General features: G+C 48.0%; 1 protein-coding gene across 1 annotated transcript in view; it reads right to left on the bottom strand.

Moving 5' to 3' along the window:
- The window catches only part of ADTRP (androgen-dependent TFPI-regulating protein), a 53,294-nt gene that overhangs the window by 15,290 nt on the left and 22,371 nt on the right, over positions 1-15,633 (bottom strand). Inside the window, exons 2-3 of the mRNA XM_015413988.1 lie at positions 14,705-15,169; positions 8,672-8,806 (exon numbers count right to left, since the gene is read on the bottom strand). Of these exons, the coding sequence (XP_015269474.1) occupies positions 8,672-8,806; positions 14,705-15,169 (600 nt within the window). The remainder of the gene's footprint in view (positions 1-8,671; positions 8,807-14,704; positions 15,170-15,633) is intronic.

Genomic DNA, 15,633 nt, shown 5'->3' with positions numbered 1-15,633 from the left:
CTCACAGCACCCGAGGGGCCCATGCTAATGGCGGCGCCGGCAAGCCCCGTCCCTAGCTCCCCTCTGCAGAAGCCCTGCGGCTCGGGGGATGCCAGGAGAGTGCTGCTGCCAGGTCCCCCGGGCCCACACAGAAGTGCTGCGGCCAGGGGATGACCAGAGAGCCCTGTTGTCTTTCCTACTCTCTTTTTATCCCCTTTCCTTCCTTCTTTTCTTCCTTCTTTCCTTCTCTTTCTTTCCCTCTTTCCTTCTCTCTACTCTCTCTTTCCTTTCCTTCTTCCTCCTTCTGTGGCCCAACTCTAGTGAGAAGGGTTTTAAACTTTAAACCCCTTCTCTCCCCCCCCCCCGCAGGCCAGCTGGGGAAGGGAAGGGGAGGCTTTTGAAGATGCCTCCCCCCTTTTGCTTCCCCTTCTGACATCACTTCCGGTGATGTCAGGGGGCATGGCATATGCTAATAGCCTAGTAGCTCATTAGCATACCATATGCTAATGAGCTCATGCAGCTCTTTTTCTATGAAAAGACCCCTGCAGATCATCATCTTGTACCCCGCCTTTCTCTCCTATTTCAGACAGGCTCAGAAATTGATATCGCTCATGACCACATATGTTGTGTTTGAATAGAGTGATCTTCGAAATAAACGTAGAGATGACAGATTTGGCCTTAATGAGATTGACCTCATTTCCTTGAAACTGCAAAGTCATTTAACTGAACTTTGCAAATAGTTCTGATAAATAAGCAATGTCATGCCTGATCTCTTTGAGTTCATCACTGAGCAAAGTATTCCAGTGGTGTACAAAGGGGGGGCAGCTGTCCTGCTGCCTCTGATCAAATGTCTTCATTTTTAAAATGCAGTTCTGGCTGCAGCCACTAGGGGCGCAGGGAAGTCTGAGCACAACCAAAAGCTCTAGGATCCGCTAAGCTTCCCTTTTCTCCAAGACTCAAGCAAACTTCCTTAACAGATCATACTGACGGCTGCTACAGTAACTGCCAGCCTGCAGATCATTTTCTCCAATAGCTGAGCCTTTCTCTCTCCCTTTCCTTGCAACCAGCTCAGCCAGACCTTGCAAAGCAGTAGTTAGGGTGCTGCAACAAGATAAAAACTTTTGCCTCTCTTACTTTCTCTCCCTCTTTTCCACACATTTCTCAGTCATTTCTGTCTCTGCCTAATTTTTCTGTGTCCGTCCCCCCGTTTATTTTCACTTCTTGGTCTCAAGACCTTCTCATCCCTATCCTGCTTGATGATAGAATGTATTTAAGAATAGCATAGTAGCAAACCTTTGTTAATATTATGCTGGATACTCTGTACATTGCACTGGTCCTGCTGGGGTGCAAAAATACCCCCCCTTCTGTTTCTACTGATTTGTCTTTAGTCCTTTGGAAATAATTGTTTGACTTTAGTCCTTTGGAAATAATGGAGGATGGTTGCATTGTTTTTTTTTTTGGGGGGGGGGGGGGTTAGTGTGATTCTTAACATCCAGTCTGGTGAAGCTCACAATCACTATTTCATGATCCTTTGGCTAGTGCTGGATGCTGTACTGATAAAAATGTTTTAATTGTAAATCTGCATTATTTGCAGATCTGTATATCTGGAACCACCCTGAGCCTGCTATGTGGGGAGGGCAAGATATAAATCTAATACAATAAAATAAAAATAAACACACACACCCTTGCCTCTTAATGACCCTCTAGGACGGTAATCCCGCCACCCACTTTGGGAACCACTGTTCTAGATTAAGTGCTGTGTTTCCATTTCTGTTATGTCTGGACATGTGCAACCTTCCATTCAGGCTTAACTGCTGCTGGTGCTAGTAGCTAACATAAGGAGGCATGCCTGGACTTGTCTGGCAGGCCACTTAGATGGAGAGTGGGGAGGCATGTCTGGGCGTGCCACCTAGTTGGAGCTTAAAGCCCCAGAACAAAGGCAGGCAGGATCCCGGAGCCTGCCTGCGGATCGGCCCCTGGGGGCAGCCAGCCAATCTGGAGCCTGGAGGCTATTTGAACTTACCAATCACATGGGGGCAGGGAGTGGCTTAGGTGTATATAGTTGGGGCAGTGGCCCCATGTCAAGCATTCCTGTTGAGATGCAATAAACTGCTGCTTGTTGAAATCACCCTGACTTCGCCTCTGCTGTGTTAAACCCCATATTTAACCATTCTGCTTGCAGCTGACTGTAGACAAGGAACAACCGAGTAGCACAAAAGCACCCCCAATGCTGAAAAAACCTGTGATAGGCGGAATGTGGCAGAAAGTGGATGGACAGGCAGGAGGGTGGGGCCACATGTGAGTTCCCACAAGACAGGAAGCTCCGTTAGTGACCCTTTTGAATACCAAGTATGACACAAAAACATGGAAAGAATAAGGACACAACATGGAACATGGAAAGAATACGGACACAACAATTCTGTGATTCTATACACTTGTCGGGGATGCTCTGATCCTGCATTGAGCAGGGGGGTTGGACTAGATGGCCTGTATGGCCCCTTCCAACTCTGCAATTCTAGGATTCTATCCACAGCAAATGCTACCGTTCGGACTCAGGTGAGATGCATGGGAGCCATGCCAAGATCACGATGGTGCCCCATTCTTTTTTTTTTATTATTTATATTTTATTGTAATGATTGTAACAAGAATTAAATAACATAGGGTATCAAAATCAATACCAATAACTAGTATAGCAAATGATACATAGTGCCATGTCTATAAAGATATGAAATTTACATTCGCATAACAAACCAATATAATCAGTATCCATAACAGTTTTGTACAGCGTACTATCTCTTGATATCTTCTATATTATGTACTTTGAACAGGTATTGTTTAGTACTGATGAGAACTCTGTAAAGCGAAGCACAAGCAGTAGTAGTTACAGTGTAAGAGCAATCACATCCACTTCTGTAAGTATTGCCAGGAAGTAGGTAAATATTCCTGTGAGGTCAAAAAATCAAGTATGGGAGTCCACTTTTCCTTTATAGGTCTTTGTATTGGTTTCAAAGCTGAATTGTTTATTTTGCTAGTAACAGAGTCCATTAGAAAATGGTCCCAGAGCTTCTGGTACCATAACATTACGGTTGGAGGCTTGGTGTCTTTCCAGCAGGTGGCAATTGTGGTACGGGCAGCAAAAATCATAATGTCCAGAATCTGCTTATGTTGGTGCGTTTCAATGTAAGTTGGCCAGTGATGTAAGAAAAGGCATTCAGGATCCAATGAAATTGTCATTCCCGTGATTTCATCCCGGTGCCATATTCACAGTCTCTAAATACTGAGCAGAATACACGTTAACACGCGAAGCTGCCTTATACGGAATCAGACCTCTCAGTCCATCAAGGTCCGTATTGTCTACTCAGACTGGCAGCAGCTCCCTAGGCAATGGTCTTTCACATCACCTACTGCCTGGTCCCTTAAGACGGAGATGCCGCGGATCAGGGCTCTTTTTGTAGCAGGACCTCCTTTGCATATTAGGCCACACACCCCTAATGTAGCCAATCCTCCAAGAGCTTACAGAGCTCTTCTTACAGGAGCTACTGTAAGCTCTTGGATGATTGGCTACATTAGGGGTGTGTTGCTTAATATGCAAATGAGTACCTGCTACAAAAAGAGCCCTGTAAGCGGATTGAACCTGGGACCTTCTGCATGCCAAGCAGAGGTGATTCCACTGAGCCACAGGCCCTCTCCAGAATCCCTGCTTCATCCCTAAAACTACATGCACCGGTTTTGTGTCACCACCTGCTCAGATTGAGCCAAGGAGCAAAATCTACTCTGTCTTTAAAGCGGCATAAGTATAATCCTCATTGACAATAAACCGGTGTGCCGCTTAATATGCAAATGAGTACCCGCCGGGCGGCGGCGGATTGAACCTGGGACCTTCTGCATGCCAAGCAGAGGTGATTCCACTGAGCCACAGGCCCTCTCCAGAATCCCTGCTTCATCCCTAAAACTACATGCACCGGTTTTGTGTCACCACCTGCTCAGATTGAGCCAAGGAGCAAAATCTACTCTGTCTTTAAAGCGGCATAAGTATAATCCTCATTGACAATAAACCGGTCATACTCTTGGAGAGCAGTTCCTGACCTTTTCACTATGGTGGACCCACAAGTCGAAATTACTTGGTATGGTGACCCATCCAAGGCTGGCCCAAAGTCTTTTGGCACCCCTGGCAAACCACGACCTTGGCACCCACCTTAGTGGTTAGGAGCGCAGACTCTAGTCTGGGAGAACCACGTTTGATTCCCCACTCCTCCACATGCAGCTGCTGGTGTGACCTTGGGTCAGTCACAAGTTCTTTCAGAGCTGTTCTCTCAAGGGCAGTTCTCAAGAGAGCTCTCTCAGCCCCACCTACCTAAAGTAAGATAAAACCACTTCAGAAACCAACTGACACTGCACACACTGTGAACCCCAAACAAGTGGCATTCCAAGATACACAGCCTTTGCCTATAGAGGTTATACTCCAGCATCTGACCAACCTGGGCTTCTTCATTACTTCCTCTAATCCCACCTAAGGTTCTATGAAACTGACTCCAGTAACCATCAGCCCACATATTACTTCATCAATGTATATGTGCAGTTTTGTTGTTAAGCTGTTTGAAATATTTAATTTTTATTTTATTTTTTACAGACATGTATATGCAGGAAAGGAGCTACGGTGGCTGAAGTGGTTAAGACACTGAACTGCAGGCTGTGGAAGGTCGGTAGTTGAGCAGTTCAAGACCCGAGTTGCCGCATGACGGAGTGAGCTCCCGTCTCTAGTTCCAGCTCCTGCCAACCTAGCAGTTCGAAAGCAAGAAATTGCAAGTAGATAAATAGGTACCGCTTCGATGGGAAGGGAACAGCGTTCCGTGCGCCTTGGTGTTTAGTCATGCCGGCCACATGACCACGGAAACGTCTTCGGACAGCGCTGGCTCTTCGGCTTTAAAACGGAGATGAGCACCGCAACCCTAAAGTCAGACTCAACTGGCTTTTGAGCAAGGGAACCTTTACCTTTTATATGCAGGAAAGAAAAAAATATCAACTAATGTATGACATGGAAAATACTGCTTCCAGGGTCAGATCTTGGTTTCCAAAATACAAAAGAGGGAAAGGGAAAGGGAGAGGCGCTATCAGAGGCTTCATGACCCACTTTTGGGTCTTCACCCATAGGCTGGGGAACACTGCTCTTGGGCAACATACAGTTTCTTCTGAGAACATATTTGCAACAGGCAGATCAAAGTGCAAGAATTTAACTTTGGTTGCCGGTTTCTGCTATCTGAAAGTTGGTTTCGTATTTTCTTGGGTGCAATTCTACCCAGAGTACAAGCTCTCGACGTTGTAGGAAAGCAGAGTCAAGGTCGCTGAAGAAGGAAGCACTCCACTAAAAATAGTATGCCTTGCTTATAATCAGAGTCAGTCCTTTCCATCTCAAGTCTGCCTGCAAAATGGCACAAGCATGTCCGGTGTGGCTGGAGAAAGGATGGCATCAGAAATGCCTCGCTCTCTTTCTGCCAAGGAAGTGTCATGAATATAGCCAGAAACACAGGGTAACAATTGCTAGGTTTGACCAAAAAAAAACTAGAAAATGTCTCTGTGCCTGGCCTTCCCGTTAAAAAGGCAAAAAAGGGAGTTCAGAGGCCCAGAACAGAATAGCCTTGGAGAGGGACAAGAAACAAAGTAGGAACACAATTATATAGCCTTGTGTAGATTAGAAGCCATCTAACCCATGATCAATAGACATTACTTGTTCATGCCCAGGTGCAGAGAGCATTTGAGAAGGGCAAAAATGGCCAACTTCATAGAAGTGAATGGAGCTGCGGTGGCTCAAGTGATTAAGACGCTGAACTGCAGGCTGTGGAAGGTCGGTAGTTCAGCAGTTCGAGACCCGAGTGTGCTGCATGATGGAGTGAGCTCCCGTCTAATGAATTAACCATTTTTACATATTTTGAGATGACATTTTAAATACAAATAACCTTGTACAGCGTTTCAAGTTATATGAGAACGACAGTTTCAGGAGGGTAGCTGCAGGAGAAGAGGTAAATTCGAGTCCGGTAGCAACTTAAGAGACCAATGAGATTGTCCGAGTAGGAGCTTTAAGGAGTCAAAACTTCATATCTAACAAAGGGAGCTTCAACTCTCAAAAGCTGATTACCTGAAAATCCTGTTGGTCTCTAAGGTGCTGTATGATAATGAGTTCAAGAAGGAGGAGGAGGAGGAGGAAAAGGAGGAGGAGGAGGAGATTGGATTTGTATCCTGCCCTTCACTACCCGAAGGAGTCTCAATCTTCTTTCCCTTCCCCCTCCCCACAACAGACACCCTGTGAGGTAGGCGGGGCTAAGAGAGCTCTTTCGAGGACTGCTCCTGAGAGAACAGCTTTGAGAGAACCTGTGACTGACCCAAGGTGACACCAGCAGCTGCATGTGAAGGAGTGGGAAATCAAACTTGGTTCTCTCAGATCAGAGTCCACGCTACAGTTAGCTATCATTAGGAGATGATGTTGCAATCTTCTTAATAACGGAAGCTGAACTGATCAAGAGCTTCTTCTCAGGAGGGACTCCCGGCCTGTGACCTGCTCGTTTTTGGGGTACGGTACTTCTACGGACTCAGGTAACTACTCTCCTTGAATTATCTAAGTAACAATGATGAACGGTATAATTTTCTGTTGATGTAATCAATGTTAAGAATGCAATAGGTATGCTTTAATAAAAGCTTAAAATGGAATCAGAGATTCTACAATAGTTTTACTTGTATGCTCATGAAGAACCTAAAGCAATACTTTTTTTAAAAAAAACACATTTTATTTAATATTCTATAAATAATATATGTACAACACACATACAATACAAACCAACCTACAGTTACAGTCATATTCACACAATTGAAGCAATACCAAATATATATATAAATATCATATTAAAATTAAAGATTTTAAGTTCTTCAGAACCACTTCAAGCTGCAATGAGTAATCTAAGATAAGGGACCAGACTTCAGCAAAATCGGAACAAGACGGATGACAATTTTATTCATTATATACATTTCCCATATCTTGTGACACCACAAAGTTAGTGTAGGTACATCTGGACATTTCCAGATAGTGGCTGTTGACGTTCTTGCCGCTACCAAAAGGATGACTATTAGAGAGCCAGTTTGATGTAGTGGTTAGGAGAAAAGAACATTCCCTTGATTGACAGGCACATGGGTTTGACAGGCTACAGTGATCATCTCACCTACTGCAGAGTAGCACCTGCCCCACCAGACTGAATGTAGTTCCTTCCTTCAGAAATTTAGTGAAGCCGCACGGGATTCATATAGTCCAAAAAAGAACCCAGTAATGTTCCAGAGCACAAATGGAACATTGTACTTTTGAATGAGTACCCAAGTCAAAACAGCTTCCGTTACGAGTTAGAAGGGTGGCATAGCAAAGTTTTAAGCAAGCAAACAAACGGGGAAAAAATCCCTGCATGTAGAAAGCTATCACATCAGGAAGTAGCGCTCCAGGTCTAGACTTCTGACTTAGATGCTAACTCTCCACACACAGCTGTTCTGAGCATTCTAAGGAGTGAACACTCACTCTGACCCCAGCGGCATTCTGAAGGGGTGCAAGTCCCATGAAGGCCGTACTAGTCTTCTCCTGGTTATTTTAAATCAGGGCTCCCCAATGGGGCACCCAGGAGCCAGGAAAGGAGGCAGGGCCGTTGTACAAGCAGAACCAGGGACTGCCATAATACAAATAAAGGGGCTTCTCATTCAGACCCTCCCCACTACTCACTGAAAAGAGATCTGTGATCATGTAAACAGGATTCATGGATCAGTGCAGCACCCCTTTCCCCCCTTGGTCATCTTCTGTGGGCATTATTTCCCCCTTGGGCTTCTTCTGTGTGTGTGCACACGTTTATATTCCCTATCCCCCTTCCTACTCTGTGAGTCTGTGTGTACGTGTGCGTAGCCATTCCGTAGTGCCTCAAAATTCCCACCTCAAAATTGCAAAGGTGCCAGCAGGTTCAGAACAGCTGGGGACCCCTAAACCAATCAAGAGAGGCTCCATATTCTACAACAGGCCATCAGAATGGATGGATAAGTACAGCTGCTTTCGGAGAAGTGCATTTCTACCATATGCACGTTTCCAGATACATGTGTGGGTTACGTGTGCATGAATTCTCTTAATGGCTGTGAGAGTATGCAACAGAAAGCAGATACATTCGTGCCTCTGATATGCTGGATGTTTTAACACGTGAAGCAGCTTGTCAGATACGCAGCTAACCAGAGCATAATTTACCCATGGAAACTATGTTCATATGCGAGCACAAGCAATTACTCATCCTTGTCACCTTTCTTGACTTACAAATGCCGAAGAAGAAGTTTTCATACCCCACTTTTCTCTACTTTAAGGAGTCTCAAAGCAGCTTACAATCACCTTCCTTTCCTCTCCCCACAACAGGCACCTCATGAGATTTCTGAGAGAACTGAGACTGGCCCTAGGTCATCCAGCAGGCTACATGTGGAGAAGTGGGGAGTCAAATCCAGTTCTCCAGATTACAGTCCACTGCTCTTAACCACTACACCACAAAGATGACTTTGCCCACGACCTAAATCACAACAGTATTTCCTACTGTTACCTAAACCATCAACACTGGCTAAGAACAACCATTTTGCAATCATTACAACTGCTGCACAGCACTGTCATCATGACGACGGTTTACTTACAACTTACCAGAGACATAGGAAAACACAGGGATCCGAAGAGCAAGTCTCTGAAGCGAAGCACGAACTTGGCAATTCCCTGTTTCTTCATTAAGGTAAGCCCATCAACCAGCAAGGAGATGCCACACAAAGCAGCCTGGAAAACCTAAATTAATTACAACTAATGAGCACATCTTCATCCAGTTTCAATTGTACATGCCTCAGTGAACTCCCTTCTTGCATTTAAGGGAGCCGTTTTCGGGGCGAACCATGAATCGGCACATGGGAAATCGCTGCTGGCTAGATCTATCTTATTTACTGAAACTGTTTTAATAAATTAGTTTGGGCGGCAAACTTTAGCACTGTCTTGTTTAATGGGATTAAATACGCACCGGGGAGCATAGGTAGCTTTGTTTAGACCAAATGTGCAAAGATGATAAAACTCACTTAAATACATACCCTTTAATTTTTATTTATTTATCATATTTATGAATCGCCCAATCCCTGCCACAGCAGGGCTCTGGGCGATGTACAACAGCCATAAAACAAAGACAAGATGAAACCAGTTATAACATGAATAAAGCATTTCAACAATCAGATAGCGAACAATTAATCCATCCCAATTCCAACTACCGGTTACTTCGCGGGCAGGGGAGGGCTAGGTAGATGTAAAGAACAGAGAAGTGTGCAAGCCAAAATGGAACTGTCGCTGTCCTCAACCAAAAGCCTTGCAGAATCACTCAAAGAGTGATTAACACATGGAATTCACTGCCACAGGAGGTGGTGCAGCTACATGCATGGACGGCTTCAAGAGGGAATTGGATAAAGCAGAGGTCCATCAGTGGCTATTAGCCACAAGGTATAGATAGGGACTCTGGGGCAAGTGATGCTCTGTCTTCTTGGTGCTTGGGGGGGGTCAACAGTGGGAGGGCTTCTAATGTCCTGGCCCCACTGGTGGACCTCCTGATGGCACCTGGTATTTCTGGCCACTGTGTGACACAGAGTGTTGGACTGGAGGGGCCTTTGGCCTGATCCAACATTGGCATCTCTTATGTTCTTATGTTAACATGTCTGCCTTGGAGACCCTGCAGAACTGCATCAGGTCCTGCGGGGCCCTGATGGTGCTTGGCAGAGAGTTCCACCAGGTTCCCATTGGCATGCATTCTCCATTAGGATGGAAGAAGTTCCTCCAGGCTAAAGAGTCTTGCCTTGACCTGGATGGCCAAGCCTAGATCAGTCTTATCAGATCTCGGAAGCTAAGCAGGGACAGCCCAGGTTAGTACCTGGATGGGAGACCACCAAGGAAGTCCAGGGTCAGGATGCAGAGGCAGGTAATGTCAAACCACCTCTGTTCATCTTTCGCCGTGGAAAACCCACAGGGTGGCCATAAGTTGGTTGCAACTTGACTGCACTTTAAACGCATATAAGGAGCTTTCTTCCAATTAAGTAGCTCATCCAGTGCAGGAAAGGCCAGTTAAACTGGAGGAAATCTCCTTAGCCTCAAGTGCTAGAAACAATGCCATGATATAGAATGTATTAATCTGAAGGGAGTAACATAGCTTATCTGCAAGGTACCAATAGAGGTAGGTCCACACTGCACAAGGTATTGATTACACAGGTCACAGAGTCTAAACCCCATCTCAAAAGAGGACTGTCCCTCTGATACCCTGGGGAAATGATTGCCGGGGGGGAGGGGGGAAGCAAAACCAAAAAGAGACAGCACCACCAAAATATTATTGGGGCTTTTTTGGTAAAGACGTACCTTGTGATAGCAAAAATGCATTTACTCTCCATGAAGTAACTATGGTCCCTGCCACGCGGGGGGGGGGGGGGAGCGCGGGCAAAGTGCGGCTTTTGAAAGCCGCACCAAAAAAGACACGCAGCGGCGGGGTCATACAGTTCCCGTGAGCCGCCGCGCAGTTGCTCCCCGGCACGATCAGATGCCGGGGAGACCGGGGAGAAAGCGACGAGACAGATGGAGGCTGCCGAACTGCACATGTGTGAGCATGCGCAGTTCGGCCAGGGGTCTTGGATGCGCCGGCAGAAGGACGCACCGGTGATCCCACAGCCGCGCTTGATGCGGCCATGCTGGTAAGTCCACCTCTGTAGGTGGTTTATTTTAGATGCGGCTTTTCGGCCTGAAGGGCCGGATCGGGGACGGGTGCGCAACGTTTCCCAGATGTTGCAGTGGGATTGCGCACGTTTGCTGCACCCCCGATCTGTCCCTCTCCCGGGCCAAAACCTTTCGTGTGACCGGGGCCTCTATCTATCTATCTATCTATCTATCTATCTATCTATCTATCTATCTATCTATCTAATCTATCTAATCTGTTTTATCTATCTATCAAATTGTAAATGTAAAAGTATATGTTTTAGAATGAACTTAAGGTCTGTATGTGTCTTATAAAGCTGAACAATCATTCAAATTCAGGGTTTGTAAAATTCACCAGTTAGAGAAGAAGGAAGGAAAATATAGCCGTTGTGATGGTCCCTCAGCCTGGTTCGAGAGGAACCAGTCGTACAGCAGGGAGAACAGAGCAATCATACTTCAGCAAACGTAGATAGGTGCTAATCAAAAGTCAAGGGGCCACAGTGGCTCAGAGGCTGAGACACTGAGCTGTAGACCAGAAGGTCTGTAGTTCAGCAGTTCGAGACCTGAGTGTTGCGTGACGGAGTGAGCTCCCGTCTCTGGCCCCAGCTCCTGCCAACCTAGCAGTTCGAAAGTGAGAAACGGCAAGTAGATAAATAGGTACCACTTTGGTGGGAAGGTAACAGCGTTCCGTGTGCCTTGGCGTTTAGTCATGCTGGCCACATGACCACGGAAATGTCTTCAGACAGTGCTGGCTCTTTGGCTTCCAAATGGAAATGAGCACCGCCCCCTAGAGTCAGAGTCGACTAGCTTTCTAGCAAGGGAAACCTTTACCTAATCAAAAGTCACATTTTTCAATTTCCCTTTGACGTATAAGAAGACCTAGTTTAGTCAGCCAGGGAGGCAGAGGAAGGACCTCAGAAAACGAGGACAGAGCTGAAATCTAAATCCTTGCAGTAGAGAATTCCCTCAAGAGGTGGACGTTGCCTGAGTACTGAGGGAGCTCGAGATCAGGGAGGGCTGAATAGCTCTTCAGAGAGCTTAGGCTCCAGCAACCTACCACAGCCAATCTCAAAGCAAAGTCCATGAAGGAAATCCCAGGGAGAGGAGATCCCCCCCCCATCAGAACTCTGGCAGAAGAAACCTCAGAAGACGGAGACTTTCAATTCATACTGAATACAAACAAAGACAGCTCTCCTATACCCAGTTCTGCATTTTTCTGCTGCTTGTGTCAAGTTGGTGTTGAATATTAAAGAACATAGGCTCCAGTCACACGGGCAGGAAACAGCGGGGGGGAAGCGTGGCTGTTTGCCCCGGGGCAAACCAACGCGCGGTTAAGCGATCAGACCTCCTGTGGAGGTTCTGTGGAGGTACCGTGGAGATTCCGTGGGTAGGGAGAGGTGCCGATCACAGGACACGCCTGCGCACAACGAAGAAGCGCGCGGTGCGGCAAACTGGTTTTCCTTTTTTTGTGTACACGACGAATGCGCATGCTCCGTTGGGTGCGTGTGCGCATCCACGGAGACTTGGAGAAAAAAAAACACCTTTTTCACAAGGGGACATGGGCGGGCGCCGGATGCCACCGGAAACGCGATCAGACGCCCGCCCTTGCCCCGCGGTTTCCGGAAACTAGTACCTCTGAGGTACTAGTTTTTTGCTGCGTGTTTTCGGCAGGAAGCCTTGGTTGTGCCACGGAAGCGCTACGCTTCCCAGATGTGCCGTTGAGATCGCACCCCGAAAATCCGCCTGTCTTCTGTCTCTCTTGCGTGGCTAATGTTCCGTGTGACCGCAGCCACAGTTTGTTTGGATCTGAAGAGAAATGAGTGGTTCTTTTCCTTGGGCAGCAAGCGGTCTAACTACGCTAACCAGCCCTGAGAAGTCTGATGGTCTCACATGCAGAGGGAGATTACATTCTCTATCAACACTCAAGGATCACACTAAGAAACAGAATCCCCAGGAAAGCTATGCAGCTAGAAGCTGGATCGGTGACTACAAGTTGCAAACCAGAACCCAAGTGGGAGTTGCCACAGACTGACAACAGAGATCACTATAAGTAGAGGGCAAGGTTCGCCTTTGGCCCAGTGGTGCTCCCGTGTGAACCGGTTTGCTTTTCTTCCCATGTGCCTTGTTGAAGGACGTAATATGCCTCTTGGCAAACAGTGCCATCTGGATGAATGTGGTGACATGGATTGTGTATGCAAACCTAATTTAAAAATTGTTTGTGGGTTAACCCTAAGGAGGAACCTCCTGGTTCTATGTCTCATTCACAGCAAACCAAAAAGCGACATAAGGTACGGCCAAGGGTTTGGCATACCCAGTGATATCTTAGCTGACTAGGGATTCGAACTCAAGCGCTCCTGGCTGAAATCCAGCAATCCTGCCATTGTACCAGACTAACTCACTTCCAATGGCCTCTTTGGTTTGTTCCCTTTTGAGTAGCTGACCTCCCCGGCATATGCGGGATTGTCCTTGAAGCCCGGCTCAGTTTTGGAAGAGATTCTTGGCGCTGCATTGCAGGCTGCTCCTTGAGAAGCACAAGTCAAAGGCTCTCCTGAGGGCATACTGTAACTGAACTAGCTGTATCACTTTTTGCTTCCAGTCGGGATGCTAAAAAATGCTTTGAACTCCCTTTCTGGAAGGAAGAAGGTGGACCAGTAACCCACCAGGCAAACGGAGAGAGGCTGTGCAGTACAGTGAATTGCAGAGGGCTCCCGCTGAATCCAAAATATCTAATAAATGTATTCTCACAGTTGCTGGGTTAAATACCCAGAAAAGCAAGAGTAGATGCCACAAAGAAAGACTGACATTGGAGTCCAGCGGCTCACGAAATCTTATACTTTGAATAAAACTTTGTTGGTCTCAAAGGTGCCGCTGGACTCAAAACTTTCTTCTTCTGCTGCTTCTGACCAACCTGGATCTGTCTTCCCCGATGTGTATGCCAAGGTTAGACAAGACGGTGCTATAGCGTTTGCCACCCAAAGGTAAAGGTTCCCTTGCTCGAAAGCCAGTCGAATCCGACTCTAGGGTTGCGGTGCTCATCTCCGTTTCAAAGCCGAAGAGCCAGCGCTGTCCGAAGACGTTTCCGTGGTCATGTGGCCGGCATGACTAAACACCAAGGCACACGGAACGCTGTTCCCTTCCCACCGAAGTGGTACCCATTTATCTACTCGCAATTTCTTGCTTTCGAACTGCTAGGTTGGCAGGAGCTGGAGCTAGAGACAGGAGCTCACCCGTCTTGGGTCTTTCCTGCCACCCAAACTAATTCATTAAAACGCTTTCAGTAAAGACGACAGATTTAGCCCTGCACCCGGAAAGTCTCGCTGGCCTCTGCTGGAGGCAACCCTTCCCTTTCTACTGCTGGAGGCGTTTCCTCGCTTCTCCTTTGCACGCGAGCGCGCTCTGCTTCCGCCCTCGCCTTCTTTCTTGCCCAAAGTTCGGGGACCCCCTTCCCCGCCCTCCCAAGTGACCAATGTTCCCTCTAAGCTGTGGAGTCCTGTGAGCAGAAATTCTACTTTGTGAGCTACTGGCATTCAAGTTGTGAGCAGTGTTCCCTCTAAGCTGAGTTAGTGTGAGCTAGCTCACAGAATTTTAGCCTCCGGCTCACACATTTTTGTCTTAGCTCAGGGAGGATGGCTCCAGAGCAAACTAAGTTATGCAGTGGTCAAATGGCTCGCTCATAACTTTAATGCCAGCAGCTCACAAAGTAGAAATTTTGCTCACAAGACTCCACAGCTTAGAGGGAACATTGGTTGTGAGCAGGTAGTTTGGCTGCTGCATAAAATCAGTTTGCTCTGGAGCCATCCTTCCTGAGTTAAGACAAAAATGGGTGAGCCGGAGGCTAAAAAGCTGTGAGCTCGCTCACATGCCGGCGCGGGGGGGGGGGCTGTCCCTGGGCGCCTCCCGCCCTCCGGCCCCCCGTTCCCTTGGGCGCGCAGAGATGCCCCTGGGGAGCCGGCCTTGCCTGCAGCCGCTTACCAGGTTGAGAAAAGTGAGGAACTTCCAGGGCCCGCCGTAGGCGACGATTTCCGGAGGCGCGTCGGTGACGCCGGCCACGCTGATCTGGGAGGTCGCGGAGGCGATGAAGACGAACCAGGCGAAAGCCAGGCCGTGCCACAAACAGGCGCGGGAGGGCTGCATGGCGCTGCTGCTGGGCTGCTGCTGCTGCTGCCGCGGCTCGGGGCGCCCGGCGGCTACGCGCCTCTCCCCTGCAAGCTGCCCGCGCGGAGGAGTGGACTTTATCCCTTCGCTTGCCGCCTCCCCGCCTTGCTTTCCGCGCGGCGCTCCAGATTCCCTGGGGATTAGTCGCCCGGCTACGGCAGATTTAGGGGTGGGGGGTGTGTGGGACGGGTTTGCATAAATGCGCGGCGCTGCTCGGGGGCTAAGCGAACCGGTTTCCCTCCCTCCGTGCTGGTTGCCGTAACTTTCCTGGTTGGCAAACCTCTGGGGGGTGACAGATGGTGGAAGAAGGGGGGGGGTAGGGGAGGCCCTTCAATGGGGTAGAACTGCCAGAGAGTCCACCTTCCAAAGAGGCCGTTATCTCCAGGTGACCTGATCTCTGCACGGTGGGGGGTGGTCAGGAGTAACAGATTCTAATGTGAAAGACCAGGTTTGCTTCCCCGCTCCTCCTCCTCCACATGGAACCAGCTGGGTGATTGTGGGCCAGTCTCTGAACTCTCCCAGCCCTACTTGCCTCACAGGCAGGGATCATTTCCTGCAGGAGTGCACAGGAGCGGAGCTCCGGCAGTAAAGAGCCCCGCCTCCTGCTCCCAGCAGACCTCAGTCAGAGCAAGAAGCAGCCAGGTAAGCTGCAAAGCCCCCCCCAACCCCCCACTCCAAAACAGTCCAGTGGCACATTTAAGACCAAGTTTTATTCAGGTACAAGCTCCCTCCTCTGTGAGGACCGA

The sequence above is a fragment of the Gekko japonicus genome, unplaced genomic scaffold (assembly GCF_001447785.1).
Source record: "Gekko japonicus isolate JY-2015 unplaced genomic scaffold, Gekko_japonicus_V1.1 scaffold2143, whole genome shotgun sequence".
NCBI classification, from domain to species: domain Eukaryota; kingdom Metazoa; phylum Chordata; class Lepidosauria; order Squamata; family Gekkonidae; genus Gekko; species Gekko japonicus.
The sequence above is the reverse complement of the archived record's forward strand: the minus strand, read 5'-3'. Positions and strand labels throughout refer to the sequence as shown.